This window comes from Dasypus novemcinctus, chromosome 8 (assembly GCF_030445035.2).
Source record: "Dasypus novemcinctus isolate mDasNov1 chromosome 8, mDasNov1.1.hap2, whole genome shotgun sequence".
NCBI classification, from domain to species: domain Eukaryota; kingdom Metazoa; phylum Chordata; class Mammalia; order Cingulata; family Dasypodidae; genus Dasypus; species Dasypus novemcinctus.
Genome location: NC_080680.1, coordinates 48,296,286 through 48,316,846, shown reverse-complemented (window position 1 = coordinate 48,316,846; position 20,561 = coordinate 48,296,286). Strand labels below are relative to the sequence as shown.

Below are 20,561 nucleotides of genomic sequence, written 5' to 3'. Positions count from 1 at the left end.
CTACATCTCCTCCCTTCGCGAATCATTGACAAGACCTTTTTCTTTTTCTACTCCTTATATCAGGATTGCTTTATTAAGAAATTACCAGAAATTTAGTGGCTTAAAACAACACAACTTCATTTTTTTTAACAGTACGATAAGCCAGAAATCTGAAATCAGTTTCACTGGGTTAACATAGAGGTGGCAGCAGGTCTGGTTCCTTCTAGAGCTCCAGGGGAGAATCCGTGTTCTTGCTGTTTCTAGCTTTTGGAGGCTGCCTGCATTCCTTGGCTCATGACTTCTTCCTCCCATCACTCCAAGCTCCTGCTTTATTATCACATCTCCTACTTTCTCCATAGTCAAGACTCCCTTTGCCTCTCTCTTACAAGGTCATTTGTGATGGCATTTACGGTCCACCGGGCAATCCAGGATAGTCTTCCCATATCAACATCCTTATTTTAATCACATCTGCCAAGTCCCTTTTGTCATATAAGGTAACTTCACAGGTTTCAGGGATTGGGCAATTCAATTTTCAGCCCACCACAGGACTTCAGCTTGAATCTTTTTTTTTTTTTTTAAGATTTATTTTATTTATTTATTCCCCCCCTCATTGTTTGTGCTTGTTGTCTGCTCACTGTGTCCATTTGTTGTGTGCACTCTGTGTCTGCGCATCTTTTCTCTAGGAGGCACTGGGAACTGAACCTGGGACCTCTCATGTGGGAGAGAGACTATGATTGCTTGAGCCACCTCAGCTCCTTAGTTTGTTGTGTCTCTCATTGTCTTTCCTCTTTGTGTCTCTTTTGTTGTGTCATCTTGTTGTATCAGCTCACCATGCCTATTCATCCTACCAGCTCACTGTCTTGCTCGCCTTCTCCAGGAAGCCTCGGGAACCAAACCTGGACCTCCCACATGGTAGGCGGGAACTCAATTACTTGAGCCACATCTGCTTCCCAAGTGTGACTCTTTATTTCAAATAGGACTTCCCTTGTCTGAATTGTTAAGTTGGGCCATTTCCAAATGTTTTATATTCATTTTTACTATTCACTTTCTCTCACCCTTATCAATCTTCTGCACTGAAAGAATTCTTTTATCCAAAGATGCTGGACAAAAATACCTTTTGAGAGAGCCCAAGCCTTACAGAGGACTCCAGCTTTGCTCCTGAGAAATTAAAGTTCAAAAATTAAATACATAAAAGGACATATTGATCAAGAAAAGCCGTTTGAGGACAACACAGCATAGCCATTATATGATCAGTAGCTACTCAGAAGAGGTACAAATGTTCAGACTGCAGAAGAGCAATCAATTCCACGTTTGCCTTTGATCTAAGTTCTCTTTTCAGACATGTATTTTCCTTAAGTAGACTACTTTACTGTTCTGGGGAAAAAAACCGTAAGCTAAGTTTTCCCTTTAGAAGCCCATTTTTATAATGATCCTCCATTTCTTTTCAAGGGGTTACAGTATTGATTCTGGGATAAAAAATGGCTTTTAGGGTAGTCGTTGCTTTTTCTTGCTGCTTTCCGTTGGGAAAAGCTTTGTGGCTTTCTAAACCATGGCAGTGCATTGTCATATCCACAAGAGCATGTATGACTAGAGGAAATGAAATGATTTAAACCTGGGGATTCTAACATTGCCCTGGCCATCCGGTTTAGACTCAGCTCTTGAGACACTTCCTCTTGATATCTTCAACTTGAAGCCTCCTTTTCCTGAGTTCCTATGGCACCCATGGGCTCTAGACTCCCATTTGAGCATGTGCCAGTGTTGTTGGTGGCAAGCGGTGCAAGCAGAGGGCAGGGGTTGGTCGTTTTTCAAGCTTAGCTTATGATTCTTATGGCAACTAACAATTTGTTGCCCAGAGTAAGCATCCAATAGATGATGGCTTCACTGGTGTGTTGGGGACGCCTTGGAGTGTGTCCACCATTGTCGTCTCTCCTGGATAAGTCAAGCAGTGTGCTGACGCTCTGATACAACATTTGTGTCCTGGGTTTACCTTCTAATTTCATGTTTATAAGGGGCTTTCTATATATATATGTGTATATATATATTTTTTTTAAATATATTTCTATCTCTATATACTTCTATATATTATAGCTGGGACAAGGTTAGAATAAGCACAGGCCTATTTTTGGTGTGCTGGGATAAGGGAAGAGAGTACTACTATCTGAAAGTCTTTGGGGGAATAGTATTTGGGAATTCAAATGGAAACTCCTATTTTGGACATTGGAATAATAATAGGAATAATTAAATTGTAGCAGATATTAAATAGAGCACTGTTGGCCAGCTGAAACAAAAGCATGTGCTCCCAGCTTGTTGTAAGATCTGTCTGTCACTATTAATGGCCTGGTGACTTTTGTTTTCCCTTCCTTGCTCCTTTCCTATTCCTAAGGTTTGCCTCATTCCTAAATCAGCACATGGGACCAACCCGGCAAGCGCCCACATGGCCGGCATGAAGATTCAGCCCGTGGAGGTGGATAAATACGGGAATATCGACGTAGCTCACCTCAAGTCCATGGTATCTGCTCATTGTCTTCCGATGACAGCTGGGAGAGATCAGGGTTGGGAAGGCGTGGTGGGGATCAGGGACAGAATGGATGACATAATCGTGTCCCTTATGTTCTAATTAAAAGACGCCAGTTCCTCCTTTGAATGGGTTTGAGGGAAATAGCATAAAATCAGAAACCCGAACGGTCTTTATGAAAGTAAAGAAAAAGAAAAAGCCCTAGTCATGTTTTTGGTCCCGAATAAAGGTGAACTGCCTTGACCTTCCCCCTTCCTTCATGACAGAAGTTTAAACGGAAATCCCATCCTCTGATTCTTGCAGTGTGAGAAAAGGAGGGGCCTCGTCCTGGCGTTGGTTAAGGGGTGCTGCCTGCCTCTTTCTGCCCCGCCTCTTCTCTCCTTCCCCTCCTTCCTCCGTCAACCATCGTGCTGGCAGTCACACTCTCATTCCATCTCTGTGTTGGGAATTCAAGCATAAATGTAGATTTTGCAAATGTGTGTGCGGGGCTGGACTCCCAGCAGCATCCGCTCTCCTCCCTCAGGCACCAACCCCCACTCCCAGCTCCCACCCTCCAGGAAGAGGTTGCTTAGCAACCGTATCTGTTTTCCAGCATGGCCAGGAGGCTGCATCTTAAGAGGGAAGGAAATGAGTTGAATAGCAGTGCAATGTTGTCAGGGTTCTTAGGCGTGGGGACTGAGGACACATGCTGCTCCTCTTTCCCCCCACCCACCCCACCCTTCCCTCACCCCACAAAGTCTTTTCTGACAAATATTCTGGGCCCGTAGTTGTAATTATTGTCTCTCCACTATAGGACACAACTGTTTGTTTTTCATTTCCACATGGGCCTTCTCTGACTTCCTGGCCAAAAAACCTGAAGCATGCCTTTTGTATATGTTAGCCTTCTGTCAAAAGGAAAAATGAGGGAGATTTTTATCAGCAGGCGCACACCTTATGGGAATTCTAATTTCAGAGAAAAATGGGAGGGAAAGGGGGTAGAAGGTAGGGCTGGAGGACCGGAGAGGGCTTAAGTAGCAGGGGCATGTCTAGAACCAAGGAGGTCAAAGTAAGTGCTGAGATGATTTGAACCAAAGGAAGACCAACAGTCTCAGCTAGTTGGGGCTAAAATATCCAGAAATCTTCTGAAAATCGTGAACAGTTTTTTGGGAGACCTAACCTAAAGGAATCTTGTTATTTCTTTGGAATGATATGAAGGGACTGATCTCTGTGGATCTTTTATTGCTGTTGTATTTCGAGTCAGTTTCAGGAATGAAAAGATCAAACTTGCCTCTTTATTATTTATTTATTTCCCCCCGCCCCCATTGTGTCTGCTCTCTGTGTCCATTCACTGTGTGATCTTCTGTGTCCTCTTGCATTCTTGTCAGCGGCACCAGGAATCTGTGTCTCTTTTTGTTGCGTCATCTTGCTGCGTCATCTCTCCATGTGTTTGGCGCCACTCCTGGGCAGGCTGGACTTTGTTTTGTGCTGGGTGGCTCTCCTTACGGGGTGCACTCCTTGTGCGTGGGGCTCCCCTATGCAGGGGACATCCATGCGTGGCACGGCACTCCCTGCGCGCATCAGCACAATGCAGGGGCCAGCCCATCACTTGGGTTAGGAGGCCCTGGGTTTGAACCTTGGACCTCCCATATGGTAGGTGGATGCCCTATCTGTTGGACCAAATCCGCTTGCCACCTTCCTCTCTTAATTTTTAAAAATAAAAAGCAAGGATTTGGCCAAGAGAAAAACGTTTCCTCCCTGTGTCTCCCTCTTCCCTTTTCTATCCCCTAGGTGAACAAACACGAGGGGAACCTGGCAGCGATCATGATCACATACCCCTCCACCAACGGGGTGTTTGAAGAGAACATCAGTGACGTGTGTTCTCTGATCCACCAACATGGAGGACAAGTCTACCTGGACGGGGCAAATATGAACGCTCAGGTGGGAAACGAGAGCGGCAAGGGTGTGCTTTCTTAGTCCCCACTGAGAAATAGTTAAGCCAAAAGAAAGTATTTCCCTTTCTGGCTTCTTGACAGTCATCTTAAAAGGTTGACACTGAATTCAGAACCGAGGCTAGCTTCAAGCAAAGCACCCTAGTTTCCCTGAGAATCTAGAAGAGGTGATGGAGGGTGCTGGGGAGGAGGTTAGAAGGTTGTACGGAAGCAGGGAGTGAGCTGAATTTCCTTAGAAATCTTGTAAGGTTGTCTGACTGTCCCTGAGTTCAGACACAAGTCTGGATGCTAGTCGATGTCTGGCCGCTGGCTTCAGCTTCATCAGCTGTAAAGTAGTCCCTGAGGGGACGGTCTTGTCTGTGGTGGGTCTTTGTGGAGTGCTTGTAGGATCCACTGACAGAAAGGACTCTCAGTTTCTTGGGTTTTATTTTATTTTTGCTATTTCACACTTGTTTTTCATTACTTTGCCTCTCTCTGATTCCTTTTATAAGCTTCAAAGATTGTTGCTCCAATTGCATAAACAAATTCTTTATCTTTGGCCACATTCAAAATTAGCCTTAGTGACACAGTGGCAGGAAGCCAGGTGAGTGTTGTGGCTGGAGTCTGGGCCATTTCTGGAAGATGAGCAGCCCCGCTTTCCCTCCCTCAGTGAAGCACATCTCTGGTGGCACTCCAGTCCCTTTCCTCTCGGTGCCCCACAGAGCCACTTGTCAGAACACGTGATTAATCCCCTGAAGCTGAACGTTCAGGGGAAGGTAGAACTGCTGGGGCGAAAGTTACTGATTCAATAGCAAGGAGGCTATTGAATAATAGCCTAATAATTATTATTATTATTAATTAGGAATGAACTGTAATTCAAATACTTATTTTTATTTTTTTAGACTTTCCATCTTTTAAAAAATTTTTGTTGTAGTAAAATATACATAACATCAGGGGAACAGATGTGGCTCAAGTTACTGAGTGCTTGCTTCCCACATGGGAGGTCCTGGGTTAGATTCCCAGTGCCTCCTAAAAACAAAAGCAAACAAATGAAACCGCGAACTCAGAGGAACCAATGTGGTTCAGTGGTTGAGCACTAGCTTCCCACATATGAGGCCCCGGCTCAATCCCCGGCCGCAGTACCTAGGGGGGCCGTGGGGGGGAGTATGTATATATATATTTGCCATTTCAGCCATTATTAAGTGTAGAATTCAGTGGCATTAATTACATTCACAATGTTGTGTAATCATCACCACTATCTGTTCCCAAAACTTTTTAATCACCCCAAATAGAAACTGTACCCATTAAGCAGTAATTCCCCATTTCCCCCACAAATTTATATTTTTAAATCTAAGTTGGGTTATATGGTCAGTTGCCATTTCCATAGAAATCACAAGCCACTCTGCCTATGGGATGCCAGATTTTGACTACAGAAGTTGGCCAGGGAGGCACTGCACAGAGCATGATTTTCTCTTTGAAGTGCCATTTGCGGCTCTTGACTTTTCTTTTGGCTCTTTCCCTTTGCGGTAGGTGGGGCTTTGTCGACCTGGAGACTTTGGGTCTGATGTCTCGCACCTAAACCTTCACAAGACCTTCTGCATTCCCCACGGCGGAGGCGGCCCGGGCATGGGGCCCATTGGAGTGTGAGTTCTGGATGTTTCAGGATGGTTCTGGAGAATGAAGATGCAGGCATGGCTCCAGAAGTGCTGTTCTTCCCTCAAGGCCTCGTGGGTCCAGGACACTAATGTGTAGAGTGCAGGCTCCCGGGACAAGGCTGGTAGACAGCAGTGACGAGCGCTTCTAGGGGATGTCCAAAGACAAGTATAAGGTTTGATTTTCATAGCCACAGTGCTTGGCCACACAGCTCCTAGTCATGAACAGATGGAGTGATTTATTAACAGAGCAATAGACAGGGAGCTTTTACTTGACCAGTATGGTTCAGAGCTGGACTGTTGTTAGCACCTGGAAGTTCCTCTCAGACTTTACCTTAGCTTTCAAGCAGCTTTTCTTTTTTTAATCAGCTGATAGGTACCTTGAAAGTGATTTGGGTTTGAGGTGTTAAATACTTTGCAACCGAATTCATATTGCATCTGAGATAAATAAGAAGGAAACAAGACTAACAATGAGAAATAATTAAATGAAATCAGAATAAGCCTAAAGGAATGTGTTGTCACTGTCAGTTCCCTAGTGCCCTTTCGCACTGTGGAATCAAATCATCTTGTGAGAATGGTGGTGAGAGCAGCCATCTCCAACCTTCTTCAGTCCTCTAGTTTGGCCCCCTTGCTTTCTCTGCGTTCTTTCTGATTATTCTTATTAATATTATCATTTATAGTAAATGGGCAAGCCCCACTGCCTCATCTGGGGAGGAGGGAGGGTGAGTGATGCTTGCACGCTGGCTTCAGGCATGCAGCCGTGAGGGGCTTCTGAAAAGTGCCCCTTCTATGTCCCTTGATACCTTGGGGAAATTTGTGGAAGTTGGGGCCTGGGAGGAGGGAAGGAATGACCACTTCCTGTCACGTGCCTCTTAGCAGGTGTCAGGTACCTGCAGTGGTCAGAGTTCCCTTGCTGAGAACAGCACTTCCTAACAGGGCCTGGAAGTTGCCTGTTTGGTTGAACAGGATCTTTTTACATCTCATGAATTTATACTTTAAAAAACATATAGGAAGAAGCATCTTGCTCCTTTTCTGCCCAATCATCCCATCACTTTGGTCAAGCAGAGTGAGGACACCCGGCCGTTGGGTACTATCAGTGCAGCCCCGTGGGGCTCCAGCTCCATCCTGCCCATTTCATGGGCTTACATCAAGGTAAGATGAGCCAATGTGTGGTGGGTGGGGAGAGGGCAGGGGATGTGATGTGTGGGTGGGAAAATGCGACTGCAGACCCCTCTTGACTTACAAATGAAGAAACCCAGTGATCTGGGATGTGCCTCAGTGGATATTGCTGATGACTTGGGCAGAAGAAACCTTCCAAAGAGATTCATTAAAATTCATTTCATTCCTTTATGACTCTGTTTCCTGTGGGTTCTCATGGTGGGTTTAACATCAGGAAAGCTGACACACCAGATATGTTTTTCCAGACAGAGTTAAGTTCCATGAGTCATATGGACGTTCTGGCCACGTCATTTGGTTTCCTGTAGGATTTGTACAGCCCTTGCAAGCGAAAAGCAGCTCAAGCTCACATACTAATTCTTACACTTGGTTGAGATCCTTGGATAAATTTTAGGAATATATCTCACTTCACTTCAGATTTCTTGGGGACCTGGCAGAAAAAAAGAAAAGTAGTGGAAATGTGCTCGTGTAGAGCTTTCCCAAAGCTCTTTGCACTTTGTGTCCTGCGTAGCTGTTCCTTTGGGGGTAATTAGACTTTGTCCGAAGACAGGCTTCTTTCCTTTGTCTTTCTCCAGAAATCAGTGAGGCCAGAGCTTATTTATTTTATACAGCTCTTGTTCCGACTGGTCTGCCCTCCTCCAGCTGATAAGACATTTGGACAGGAACACTAGTTCAGCTGCTAAGGAGAGCAACCTTCCAAAACCCAACCCCTCCTTAAGGGAAGGTGGCCCTGGGTGGAACTAAAGCCCTAAACTCAGCTATGCAAGTTATTGGGGTGGGGGATGGAGGGAGGCTGGCTGTTACTCTTGAACAGTGTGGCTTTTATGATTCTTCATGCAAACCTTCTTAGAAGGCAAAACAATTCTTTACCCCAGAGACTGATACCTGCTTTTAAAAGATGCCACTCAAGTTATTTTGTAAACGGTACCAATAAAAACAATGATAATAAAGGGCTGCAGCTTTGCAAACAGAATCAAATTCCCAGCTCCCTTTCGGTCCCTGAAATCTGGGTTATTTGTTATGGACACATTCAGATTGGAGATATACCTCCCCCCATGTAAAAAACAAAGACTTGCCCTGAGACTGGCTTGGCCTTACGCCAGGGACCAGACAGAGCCATGTTAAAAGCTAAGTGGATGAAGAAGTTCAAGCTGTCCTTCTGACCTTGGGCCTTCTCTTATTTCAGGCAGTTGTAACTTGTCACCCGGACGCTAGAACGCTGGCAACAGGACTCCTAGGCTTGCCATAGGCTCCCCCCACTTTTCCTACCTTACCATTGCTTTATCTCTGGTTCTCATCAGCTTACAAAAAATCCTTAGGAAGTAAAAAAACAGTACGTGACTAGGCCTCTAGAGAGAATCTAATTCAGCATATGTAGGATAGGTTTCTTTTGCAAACAGTCAAACCATCAGCATTTTTGAAAAAGCCTCGAGGAAGCTGAGGTACAGACTGGCTGAATCAAGTCCAAATCCTTCCTAGCAAAAGTTCAGGCTTGCAAAATGCAAGCACCACCCACCAGGCCCTACAGCGAGCCCCAGACTGCAGAACGCGCCTCCCTCTCCACATCTTCGTTCTTGTCAGTGCTCTCACTTGTCGCCCCTTTCCCTCTCCCTCCGCCTATCCAGATTCTACCCATTGTTAAGTTTCTGCTTAGGTTCCAGCTGCCACTCTAGGAATGTGTCCTCTCCTTACTGTGAACTTTGATATCTCTGTTGTTTTATTTGTTGCTTTCCCATGTGCTTTACATTAGTTATGCGTTAAATATATATTGAGCCTTCATTGTTCATGAGGTATTCTGGGAAGAAAGTTGGCAGTAAAAATCAGTGCAATCTCGATTTTGAGTTTTTTGTTGGGAATGATATTTAACCCGTGTAATCACAGGGACTTGTTGACCACCAGAAAAGAATAAGATTGAACTTGGCAGTTGTTAAACATAAACAGCCTTGACTGAGGACAACTGGAAGACAGACCATAGACCATATAAAATCGATTCAACAGGGATTTTGCCCAAGATCCCATGGGATTCCACCAGGACTTCTCAAATTCGCAGTTAAAAAACCCTCAAGCAATCTAACAACTATCCTTTCTCCTCGTTAGATAACATAATAGTCAGCCGTCAAGTTTGTCCTCTGTAGGCTTTTATTATGACAATAAGAAATGCAAAATTACAGCTCAAAAGAAGCAGCCAAAAATCATTTTGTGCTCAGAAAGGTCTGATAGATGTCCTTGTTAGAATTTTCCACTCATCTGTAACCCCAGGTTATGGTGGGGCTGACCTCCTTTGTGGGTGGGATTATCTGGGTGTGTATTTGGTTAGTGACCTTCCCATTGGGTTCCCCTCTTCAGTGGTTGATGGCTCTTTTTCCCTCTGTTGCAGATGATGGGAGGCAAGGGTCTTACACAGGCCACGGAAACCGCTATATTAAATGCCAACTACATGGCCAAACGACTAGAAAAACACTACAGAGTCCTTTTCAGGGGCGTAAGAGGCAAGTATCGACTTTAGTCTATCTTCCATTTCCTTGGTTTATTCTCTGCCAAATCAAGTTTGGCCTAATACATGTGATTTTCTGAGGAGGAGACCTTTGTGACTTAGCATATAATCGGGAAAAAGAGTTATAGGAAATAACTTAACAATAGTGAACATTCTAAGGGCAGTACTCTATGCAAGGCTATGCTATGCCCTGAGTCTCTGCAGCCTCGCTCAACAAGGAGCCCACACCACTGAGAGGCGTGCACATCCATTCCATGAGCTAATTACTTCCCAGGGTGCTATGGGAATGCCCAAAAAGAATGGAGTAATTCAGACTGGGGGCAACCAAGGCAGAATAATTGGGAGGGCCTTCTGGGAGGAGCCATGTGAAATAAGCCTGGGAAGAAAACCAGCAGATGAGAACCTGAGCGAACCGAGATTCAGGAGCAAGTAAGGGAAGGAGTTGTCGGGTTAGCTGGGGTTGAGGGGGGGAAAGGGAGCAAATGAGGAGGAGGGAGGGGCTGTAGCTTGGGGGCTTGAAGGCCTTGGAAGGCTGTGGACTTCTTGCCCTTGACCCAGAGGATAGCCTTATAGTTAGGGCAGTGGCAGGGGGTGAACATGGTATCTAGAAGTAGAATCAGTTGGGGTGAGTCACTGGTTAGTTGAGTGTGAAAGAGAAAGTTTAGGTAGCCTTAAGGTTTTGGAGATGGTGGAGCGGAAGGAGAGAGTACAGAGAAACCGGAGTAAACCCCCTCCAGCACCAGGGGAGGGCTCGGGCTCCATGTTGAGCCTGCCCTAGAACCCATGCAGCGTTTGTCACTGAGCCTCTTCCTAGAGAACCCGTTTGTCCTTCCTACTTCCTTTCTGACTCCTCCTCCTCCCTGAAGCTTCTCCTGTCCCCTCCTCTTGGCTCCCTGGCTCCATCCTCTCTTACTCCACAGAGCAGTGTCCTCTCCAGCTGGGCGTGTTGTCTGTCTCCCTCCATCAGACTCTGAGCTCCTGCAGGTGGAGACTGTTTCAGTTCTTGAGCTCCAGCACCCTGCACAGAGCCTGGCACGTCACATGAGGGCGGCAGATATGTGACCGTGGTGTTGCCTAATGAAAGGCAGACCTTAAGGAATGAGGAGTTGATTTTATGATATGATTCTTTAAAGATCCTTTGGTTTTAACTAGTCAGAAGCCTTTGGTAACCTTCGAAAGCTGTCTGGGCAAAATGGCGAGGCACAGGCCCGATTGAAATGGGCTGAGAAGTGGATGGAGGATGCCGAGTAGAAGGGAGAAGCAAGCTGGTTTGGGGAAGTTTGGTAGTGGGGGGAGTGGGGATTGCTTCAAGCTGCCAGGAAAAAGGCTGTGAAGAGGGAGAGTAAAGATACAATAGAGAGAATAAGAGATGGGGGCAGAACTAAGAACAAGGTAGACACTGAGAGCTGTGGACCTGCCTGCACAGACTCCCAGAGCAGAGCAGAAAGATGCAGGCAGGATGCGGCACCCCCGGCCGGGAGCAAGAGTGTGCACCCGCCTCGGCTCCTGGTTTTTCCATCCCAGGTGCTCTTGGGTTAAAGGCTGGTCTTACAAATATGTATCCAGAGGTTTTGTTCTGGCATTTGAAATAGAAAGAACACAATAACCAGAAGCTCTGGTTAGGAATGCCTCCCCTGCCCCTCCCTCAGAGCAGAAAAGAGTTGTAGATAACATGTCTCTAAGCAAAAAAATAACCGAAATGCTTTGGAAATGGTATTGATGATACAAGATCTAATGAATTCAGATATAGCTCCGCTGATGTAAAATGAATCCTATTTGTATGCTGGCCTTAAGGAGTAGCTTAAATATTTGTTTTGTCTGATTATATAAGTAATATATATATGCTTGACATAGAAATTTTGGACAATTAAAAAATATGAGAAAGAAAATTTAAATGATCTGTGGTTCCACCACTCAGATGTAACCACTATTAATGTTTTGTTATGTTTCTTCCTATTCTACTTTTATATGATGAAGATCAAATTACAGTTTATTCTATTTTTTTAAACTTAAACTTATATTGTGAATATTTTCCCATGTCATTACATGTTCTACATTTTCCCATGTCATTACATATTCTTTGAAAGTGCTACATCGATTCTGTTGTACGTATCACAATTTAGCCAAATCCATAGCAGTTTTGTTTTTGTTTTTCCAGATGTCACATTTGTAAGAGTGAACATCCTTACTTTTATATATATATATATATATATAATTTTTTTTTTTAACAACTCTGATTATTTCCTAAGGTTAGAGTCTTAGAAGAGAAATGATCAGGTCAGAGGATATGGATGCATTTAATCTCTTGACACCCATGGCTTCATTTTCCCTCAGAGTCTTCGTACCAATTCCTATATACTAAAAGCTGATGAGAGTTTCCATCGCACCAGGGCCTAGTGGGGACTAAGTACCAGACAGAAAAATAACAGAAACACAAAATATCTTTGCCATTGTGGTAGGTGAAAATGATAGTTTTAATATACAAGGTTTAGGTTTTTTTCCCCTAATAATTTGTTTTTTATATCTACAACTTTCTTAAGATTAACTTTATTTTTTTAATAATTGAGATAGACTTCGCAAGCCACATAATTCACCCATTTGCAGTGTACATTTCAGTGTTTTTTTAAAGTTTAGTTTTTTTTTTTAAAGAAAAGGAAAATTGTGATTTGAACTCAGTGGGGAAGACGGACCTCCGAGGGAGAGAAGCAGGATGAGGAGAGGGATTGGGCCATGGTGTTCTGGGTACCTACCATGTGATCAGCATTCAGGCAGAGTCTGCCCAGTCCCAGGGGATTTGTAGCACAAAATGAAAAAGATGGATGAAATTTATGTTTGTTTTGGCATTTTATCCCAGAATTAAATAATAAATAGTATTTCTCATCCCAAGCAGAAATAGTTTGGTGAGTACAGACTTTATTACCCAATCCTAAAGTTTACAAAACCAAAAATCATCTCATGTTTGGTCTGGTAAACACATTCATTATGCAATTTGAGGCTTAGTATTTTAGAGTCCAAAATAAGAATCACCGCTGTACCTCCTGATTATAAGATTGATACTCATTTTAATCACATTTACCAGCTCTAAAGACAAGTTTGGAACATAGGCAATTATGAGGCAATAATTTTAATGAACTCCAGGCTTGTCTTTTTTTTAAAAAAAGATTTATTTATTTATTTATTTCTCTCCCCTTCTCCCCTTCCCCCCACCCCCGCCGCCCCGTCCCAGTTGTCTGTTCTCTGTGTCTATTTGCTGAGTCTTCTTTGTCCGCTTCTGTTGTCAGCGGCACGGGAATCTGTGTTTCTTTTTGTTGCGTCATCTTGTTGCGTCAGCTCTCCCTGTGAGCGGCACCATACCTGGGCAGGCTGCACTTTCTTTCGCGCTGGGTGGCTCTCCTTATGGGGCGCACTCCTTGTGCGTGGGGCTCCCCTACGTGGGGGACACCCCTGCGTGGCACGGCACTCCTTGCGCGCATCAGCACTGCGCATGGGCCAGCTCCACACGGGTCAAGGAGGCCTGGGGTTTGAACTGCAGACCTCCCATGTGGTAGACGGACACCCTAACCACTGGGCCAAGTCCGCTTCTCCAGGCTTGTCTTTATGAACCATTTCATTGAGAGATTTGAATACCAGTGATCCTGTTGAGGCTTATGGTTTTATGACGTGAGGAATTCACAGGCAAGAAGTAGAGTAGGGGAACAGCAGTAGTATTTATTCTGCTAGGATGAGGAAAGAAAGAGATTACCTCAGGTAAAACGATAAATTGAAGAATTTAAAAAAAAAAAATTCACAGGCATCTTCTCATGTGGCAGGCTAAGCCCCCTGTTTGATCCAAATGGGAATAGACTGCTTCATCAGTTCCCGAGTGTTTTACTAATGTTTTAAGTTCTTAAATCCCTGTCCTTTTTGAAAATCTGAGACAAACACAATTCCGCTTGGAAATTTCTGTCCCTGAAGCAGGTCCCCAGTGGCTCCTGCTGTGTGGGCAGACATGGAATGGACCTCAGGGGCTGGACACCACGTCCCACGGGCCTGGGAGCGGCCTTCCTGAGCCAGCACCTCGCGCTTGACCTTACTGTCAGGGACCCAGCCTGATTCTGTCAGTCGTGGCCCTTGGATTGTGACTGAAAAGCTTGGAGTGGCGTTGGTTGCCCACCTAAGCCCTGTTGAGTTAGCTAGTGATCTCCATTTATTTCAGGGCAGCCACTCAGGCTGCGGGATGAGTAAAGTCTTGTCTCTGCTTCTGGTCCGGTGTCTGCTTCCAAGGAGGGTTTTAAGAAGCCTTGTTTTTCTGTAGCATGTTCCCAATGCCATCTTCTATCTCAATGAAGTTGTTAATGTGCAGGAGAGGGGGGCGAATGGGGGTTGGAATTCCAAGTATGGAACCAAACAATTTTTATTTTGCTTTTTCATTCATTGTACCCCCTCCTTTCCTTTGTGCTCTTTGACTTGATCATTTCAGACTTTCAGCTTAAGCTGATATATCTACCTAGCGAAAATTAGAACTTTCTCTGATCTTTTTGTTGATCAGTTTATACAATTTCTACTTTAGATTGACCTGAGTCACCATATGTGTTGATAGTTTCTATAACTTTCTCCTTAAAAGCTGAAAACAAGTTCAGGCATTTTGGTTGGTATCTGACCTTGACAGCCACCAAATTTAAATTTCATCCCTTTCAGGGCTCAAGTAAAGAAAGAGATGCTGAAATTTCACTACAGTTTCCATTTGAAAGCATTAGAATATGAATGCAGAAAATAACGTCTGAAGCTCATTTTCAGAATGCACTTGACTGTGGTGTGGGCCTGTGCAGATGAAGGCTTGGTATTGGCAGAGCAGGACTGGGCTTGGCCTTTTGGCTATTAACAAGCTCTGCTTGGAAGACTCTTCTGGGCCAGCCAGCAAGAGTGACGCGGCCTCCACCAGGCGGGCCCCCCCACATCTCCTCCTGTGCTCAGAACAGTGACGTTCTTAAGAAGCCTTCTTCCTCCTGTGCTCATCACTGTGCACAGGGTGGCAGCCAGAAGCTCAGAGAAGAAATGGCAAAGATTGAGGCTGGGCTCCTTGAACTGGGGAGCAGAGCAAGGCTCTCATAAGCCCTGGTAGTCAGTGAAGACTTAATCTCATGATTCCACCCCCCCTCCCCCCTGGTTGAGCATTCCAACTAGTCACTTCTTTTAGGCACTTTTTTTTTCTTAGGTTACCTATCTATGAATATAACTTAAAAAAAAAAACCAAACTATTTATTAATTTAAGCATTTATATATTCCACAAAGGTATTGAAATTTAACTACCATGTTTCTACTGTGAACTTCCAGTTTTTCTTCCATAAGATCTTTTTTTTTTTTTAATTGTGGAAATGTGTATATAACATAAGATTTGCCAGTTTAGCCACTTTTCAGGCTAATTACATTTACAATGTTGTGCTACCATCGCCACCATCCATTCCCAAAACTTTTTCATCACCCCAAACAGAAACAATGACTCACTTTCCCTCCTCCATAAGCTGTGATTTACTATCTGTCTCTAGGAATTTGCTTATTCTAGTATTCCACATAAGCAAGCTCGGACAGTATCCTTTGTGTCAGGTGTTTTTTCATTCACATGATGTCTTCAGGATTCATCATGTTGTGCATGTATCAGAACTTCATTTCTTTTTATGGCTGAATAATGTCCCATTCATCCCATTGTTTATCCATTCATCTGTTGACGTTCACTTGAATTTCTTTCACATTTTGCCTATTGTGAATAATGCTGCTCTTATTGTTTTAGCCCAAACACTTTGGTTATACCTTTATTTTTTACCTTCTTAAACATTTATACATTCATTTTTCTATAGTTATTGCTGGTTTTGTGTGCACACATGCATTTTTATATATATTTATGTTTATTAAAGCAAGTTATGGGTTTACAGAAAAAGCAGCAGAAATAGCATTCTACTTTTGAATCATATGCCTTTGGATTTTATTCTCCAACATTAGAAAACATGTTTTGAAAATACGTGGTGACATTATGTTTCAAGTTCCAGTTTCTTATCCTTTTATTTTCAAACAAAACCAATCCTTTTCTTATTTACTCCTTACACAAGAAACAAGTAATTCACAGTCTATTTCCAAACCTATTCTTTTTTCATAAGCTTGAGAAGCTGTGTCTATACTCTGCTTATCTGTAAGTGGATTCATTATTTACTGTTTCCTGAGGATCAGGAAAGCTCCTTAAGAAGTACCTTACTGCCTCTTGAATGGATGGACGCTTTCCTTGCAGGGACTTCATTGGTCGTGTGGACCGTAGAATTCAGGAAGTCCCCAGGAATATTGTTCTGTTTATGAATATGCTGGCTTGCTTGATGGTTTATGGGGGTGGATCTGTGGTCAACAGCTCTGGTTTGGAGAAGGCTGCCTGGACCTAGCAAGGCAGTCTGTTGACAAACTAGAACAAAGCAAGCTGGCCCACTCTTCACCCATTAACTCCTTCCCTACTGTTGTGTCACATTTGAATGCTCTTGTTCCTAGTTCTCAGTCTGTAGTTGGAAATGTCAAAAACTCCTTTGAAGAGTCACAAGAGTCTATGTTTATCATAGGAATATATGTTTAATATATATTTTTACAAACAAATCCACAGAAGAAACACTTAATCTGATAATGGTGGCAAAGTTGCTGAAAAGAGGGTCAGTGGAACTTTAGCTCTAAAATTAATTTTGTGTAAAAGAATCAGGCTGTGATTACATGTTGCAAGTAAATTTTAGGTTCTCAGAGTAGAACTTACGATGAATGTTCAAGTAGTACCTGGGCACTGAAATCCCACCTCCCAGGTCAGAGTGGGTGGGGGACTGAGGATCAGACACATGTCCCAACCCGTTAGAATTTTTATTTGTAATAAGAGCAGATCAAGTCTTTATTGCTAACTGTAAATTTACCAACTGCTTATGTCTTCTACATCCTCACTGACACGCATAAAAAGCTGAACTATTTGTTTGCATGGATAAAATAATAAGCAGTGCTAATCATGACACGAAAAAATTTTCTTGAACAGGTTATGTGGCTCATGAATTTATTTTGGACTTAAGACCTTTCAAAAAGTCTGCAAATATTGAGGCCGTGGATGTTGCTAAGAGGCTCCAGGATTATGGTGAGTGGCCGTCATGGGCGTGAGCCCTTTTAGGAGAACTTTGCCTTCTGAGACCAGCAGCTCCCAGGGTGTCATGCCGCTGCCTATGCCAGGTCCTTTGGGGAAGAACTACTTCCTCAAAGCACAAAGCGAAAGTGCAGGCACCATAGTGAACTGAGCTGCAGGATAAGTGGGGAGCCTGGGCTCTAGGCACCCTTCAGAGTCCTGGCGTAAAAGGTTTCTGTTTCGATGAGTGCTATTGCATTGATTCTGCCCTTCACAAGACATTCCAACACGCATCTGGAATCCATTCAGCAGCCACAAAAAACGTCTTCTACAGTTAACAAAATTAAAAATCCCAAAGAAAGTGATTGCTGCTCCTTCCCCATGTTTCTGGTAAATTCTTATTCCATCCCCCTCTTGGTAAACAGAGAGGTCTGTGAAGAGTTACATGATATACTGTTGACGCAAGTGAAGCAGGTCGTTTGTGTTTTACCCAGTCATGGTGTTCCTGTTGCAGCTAGAGATGAAGAAATAGGCATTTGTTGTTTTCATGGAGCTAGACGGATTTTGAAAGACATGGCACTTTATCTGTGTAATAGTGGATCTTCATTTAGCACAGGCCTTATTAAAATGCATTTTTTTTAGTGATATTTATAATAACATCATGGACGCTTCAACTCTCAGAAAGGCTAAGTTGGGGAGAATTTTGCCAATTCAGATACGAGTCCTATCTGAATTTTAATGACTTATTTTAATAAGGAAAGTGAAATTTTTAAATAATATTTTTACTGCTGCATTATAAAAGAGTCCTGTGTGTGTGACTTGCTCTTGAGTTCATGATCTTATTATGCAGTTACACTGATTTAATAAATAGAAAAGCCAGTGAATGGTTTCATACATGAAATCAGCACCCACCTCCTCAAAAAACACCTTGCGGTTCCTGTCACCTAACTGTAGAACTCCTTTCTTCTGACTCGCCCTCCAACCTCCCCCCAGCTAGTGGCTGAGTGAGTGCCGATAAAGGATAAGACTTTCGCTTCTCGGATGCATTGTCTACATCACTGCTCTGACCACAGCAGCATTTGCTAGGAGGCAGGTGCCAGTGTTTTCAAGTCATATTCTGTCTCCCTCCACTTGCCCCATCATCCAGGTGCCTGGCACTAGTAGGTACTCAGCACATCAGTGAGAGAACGAACGGATGAGTGAATGAATAAGTAACAAAACAACCACACAGGTTCTGGGTTTTAACTACCACTGAATCAAAATTTCCAGGAGAGAGGCCCAGTATATTTGGGCCTCATGGCCGCAGGAGTCTTATCAGGCAGGTTTGGGGCTCAAGGCCTTAGGACAGAGGTTTCCAAATTTAACTAATGATCAGAATAATAATGAGTTTTTAAGACTCATAGGTTTGGGCCCCACCCTGGACCTCCTGAATCAGGGTCGAAATCCAGGAATCTGTGTTTCTGAAGCAGTTCCTCAGATTCTTCCAGATTTGGAAACCACTACAGCAGAATGTTAGGATGAATTTGCTCATACATGGAGAGAAGGTCAAATTTAATAGGTAATGAGAACAGCTTCTTTTTTTATTTTTTAATTTTTTTAAGATTAATTTTTTATTTATTACCCCCTCCCCCCCAGCTAGTCTGCTCTCTGTGTCCTTTCGCTGTGTGTTCTTCTGTGTCTGCTTCTATTCTTGTCAGCAGCACAGGGAATCTGTGTCTCTTTTTGTTGTGTCATCTTGCTGCAGCAGCTCTCCATGTGTGCAGCGCCACTCCTGGGCAGTCTGCACAAAAGAGTGGCTCTCCTTACGGGGTACACTCCTTGCATGTGGGGCTCCCCTATGCGGGCGACACCCCTGCGTTGCACAGCACTCCTTGCGCGCATCAGCACTGCGCATGGACCAGCTCCACATGGGTTAGGAGGCCCTGAGTTTGAACCCTGGACCTCCCATATAGGCGGATGCTCTATCATTTGAGCCAAATCTGCTTCCCAGCTTCTTCTTTAAAAAAAAAATAAAAATCCCTTCTATTTTGGGTGATACAGGTTATATACATTTGTCAAACCTAGTTAAATGGAAACTTAAGGTTTGTATATTTCAATTTATGTAAATTTTATCTAAAATACATAAACAGATAGTGAATTCTACTTAATGATATGCATGCTGAAGTGTTGAGTAAAATGTCCTGATGACTGCATCGTACTTTGAAATGCATCAAAAATACAGATGGAGCTTACTTTCATCAGAGTTGTGCAGTCATCACCCCAGTTAACCTTTGAACATTTTCCTTAGCCCAAAAGAAAAAATCCCATGCCTCCCATTATTGACCCTTAGTCAATTAAGTACCTTCTTTAACACTGATACAAGAATATTACACTACTACTGTAATATTGGGATTTGAGAACCGTCTCACTATTGGGTGCAATTAGCTGACAAGCGTGTCAATCTGAGAGCTGTTCTTCATTTTTTACAGTTTCAGAGAAAAGGTTTAAGAAATGGAGAAAAGTGTTTCTGGCTTTTGTCCACAAAATTCTCTTTTTTGTAAGATTTATTTATTTAATTTTAAAAATTTATTGCTATACTCTTCCCCATTGTCTGTTCTCTGTGTCCATTTGCTGTGTGTGTTCTTCTGTGTCCGCTTGGATTCTTGTCAGTGGCACCAGGAATCTGTGTCTCTTTTTGTTGCATCATCTTGCTGCATCAGCTTCCTGTGTGTGCGGCACCATTCCTGGGCAGTCTGCACTTTTTTTTGCACGGGGCGGCTCTCCTTACGGGACACACTCCTTGCGCGTGGGGCTCCCCTATGCGGGGGACACCCCTGAGTGGCAGGGCACTCCTTGCGCGCATCAGCACTGTGCATGGGACAGCTCATCACATGGGTCAGGAGGCCCTGGGTTTGAACCTTGGATTTCCCGTGTGGTAGGCAGACACTCTTATCAGTTGAGCCAAATTCGCTTCCCCAGGAAATCTTTCTTGAACCAAATGTCTTGTCAATTCATCTTACTTGTGAAAACTTTTTTTTTTTTAAGATTTATTTTATTTATCTCCCCTCCCCCCCTACTATTGTCTGCTCTCTGTGTCCATTTGCTGTGTGTTCTTCTGTGTCCGCTTGCATCCTTGTTAGGTGGCACTGGGAATTTGTGTCTCTTTGTTGCATCATCTTGCTGCATCAGCTCTCCATGTGTATGGCGCCACTTCTTGGCAGGCTGCACTTATTTCGCGTGGGGCGGCTCCCCTTGTGGAGAACTCCCCTACATGGGGGATACCCCTGTGTGGCATGCCACTCGTTGCGTGCATCAGCACTGCGTGTGGGCAGAGCTGGCGCTCACCACACAGGTCAGGAGGCCCTGGGTACTAAACCTGGGACCTTCATATGGTAGGTGGACGCTCTATCAGTTGAGCCATATCTGCTTCCATGAAAACCTTTGGAAAGATAGAAACACCTTCAGCTTGTGTTCAATATTCAAGGCCAAGGTTTTCCACATACTGGTCAGGTCTCAGTTCCTCATCTGTAAAATAGGGACTCTAAGACTTAACCTCAGGCTCCTAGGTAATGCTTGTTACCTCATTATTTAACTTTTGATAGGTTATAATTTTTAAAATTTCTCTTAATTTCAAGTAATACATGGAATGTATATATATTATATAAGTCGTCTAAAAAACAAGCAAAATGAAATAAAAATCCCAATCATGTTTTTCTGGTGATAATTCCCATTAACATATTAGTATATAGTC

General features: G+C 43.6%; 1 protein-coding gene across 1 annotated transcript in view; it reads left to right on the top strand.

Moving 5' to 3' along the window:
• GLDC (glycine decarboxylase) overlaps positions 1-20,561 on the top strand; it is an 85,604-nt gene that overhangs the window by 61,342 nt on the left and 3,701 nt on the right. The window contains exons 17-22 of the mRNA XM_004457381.5: positions 2,363-2,488; positions 4,262-4,411; positions 5,932-6,044; positions 7,064-7,205; positions 9,607-9,718; positions 16,751-16,846. Coding sequence (XP_004457438.1) covers positions 2,363-2,488; positions 4,262-4,411; positions 5,932-6,044; positions 7,064-7,205; positions 9,607-9,718; positions 16,751-16,846 — 739 coding nt within the window. The remainder of the gene's footprint in view (positions 1-2,362; positions 2,489-4,261; positions 4,412-5,931; positions 6,045-7,063; positions 7,206-9,606; positions 9,719-16,750; positions 16,847-20,561) is intronic.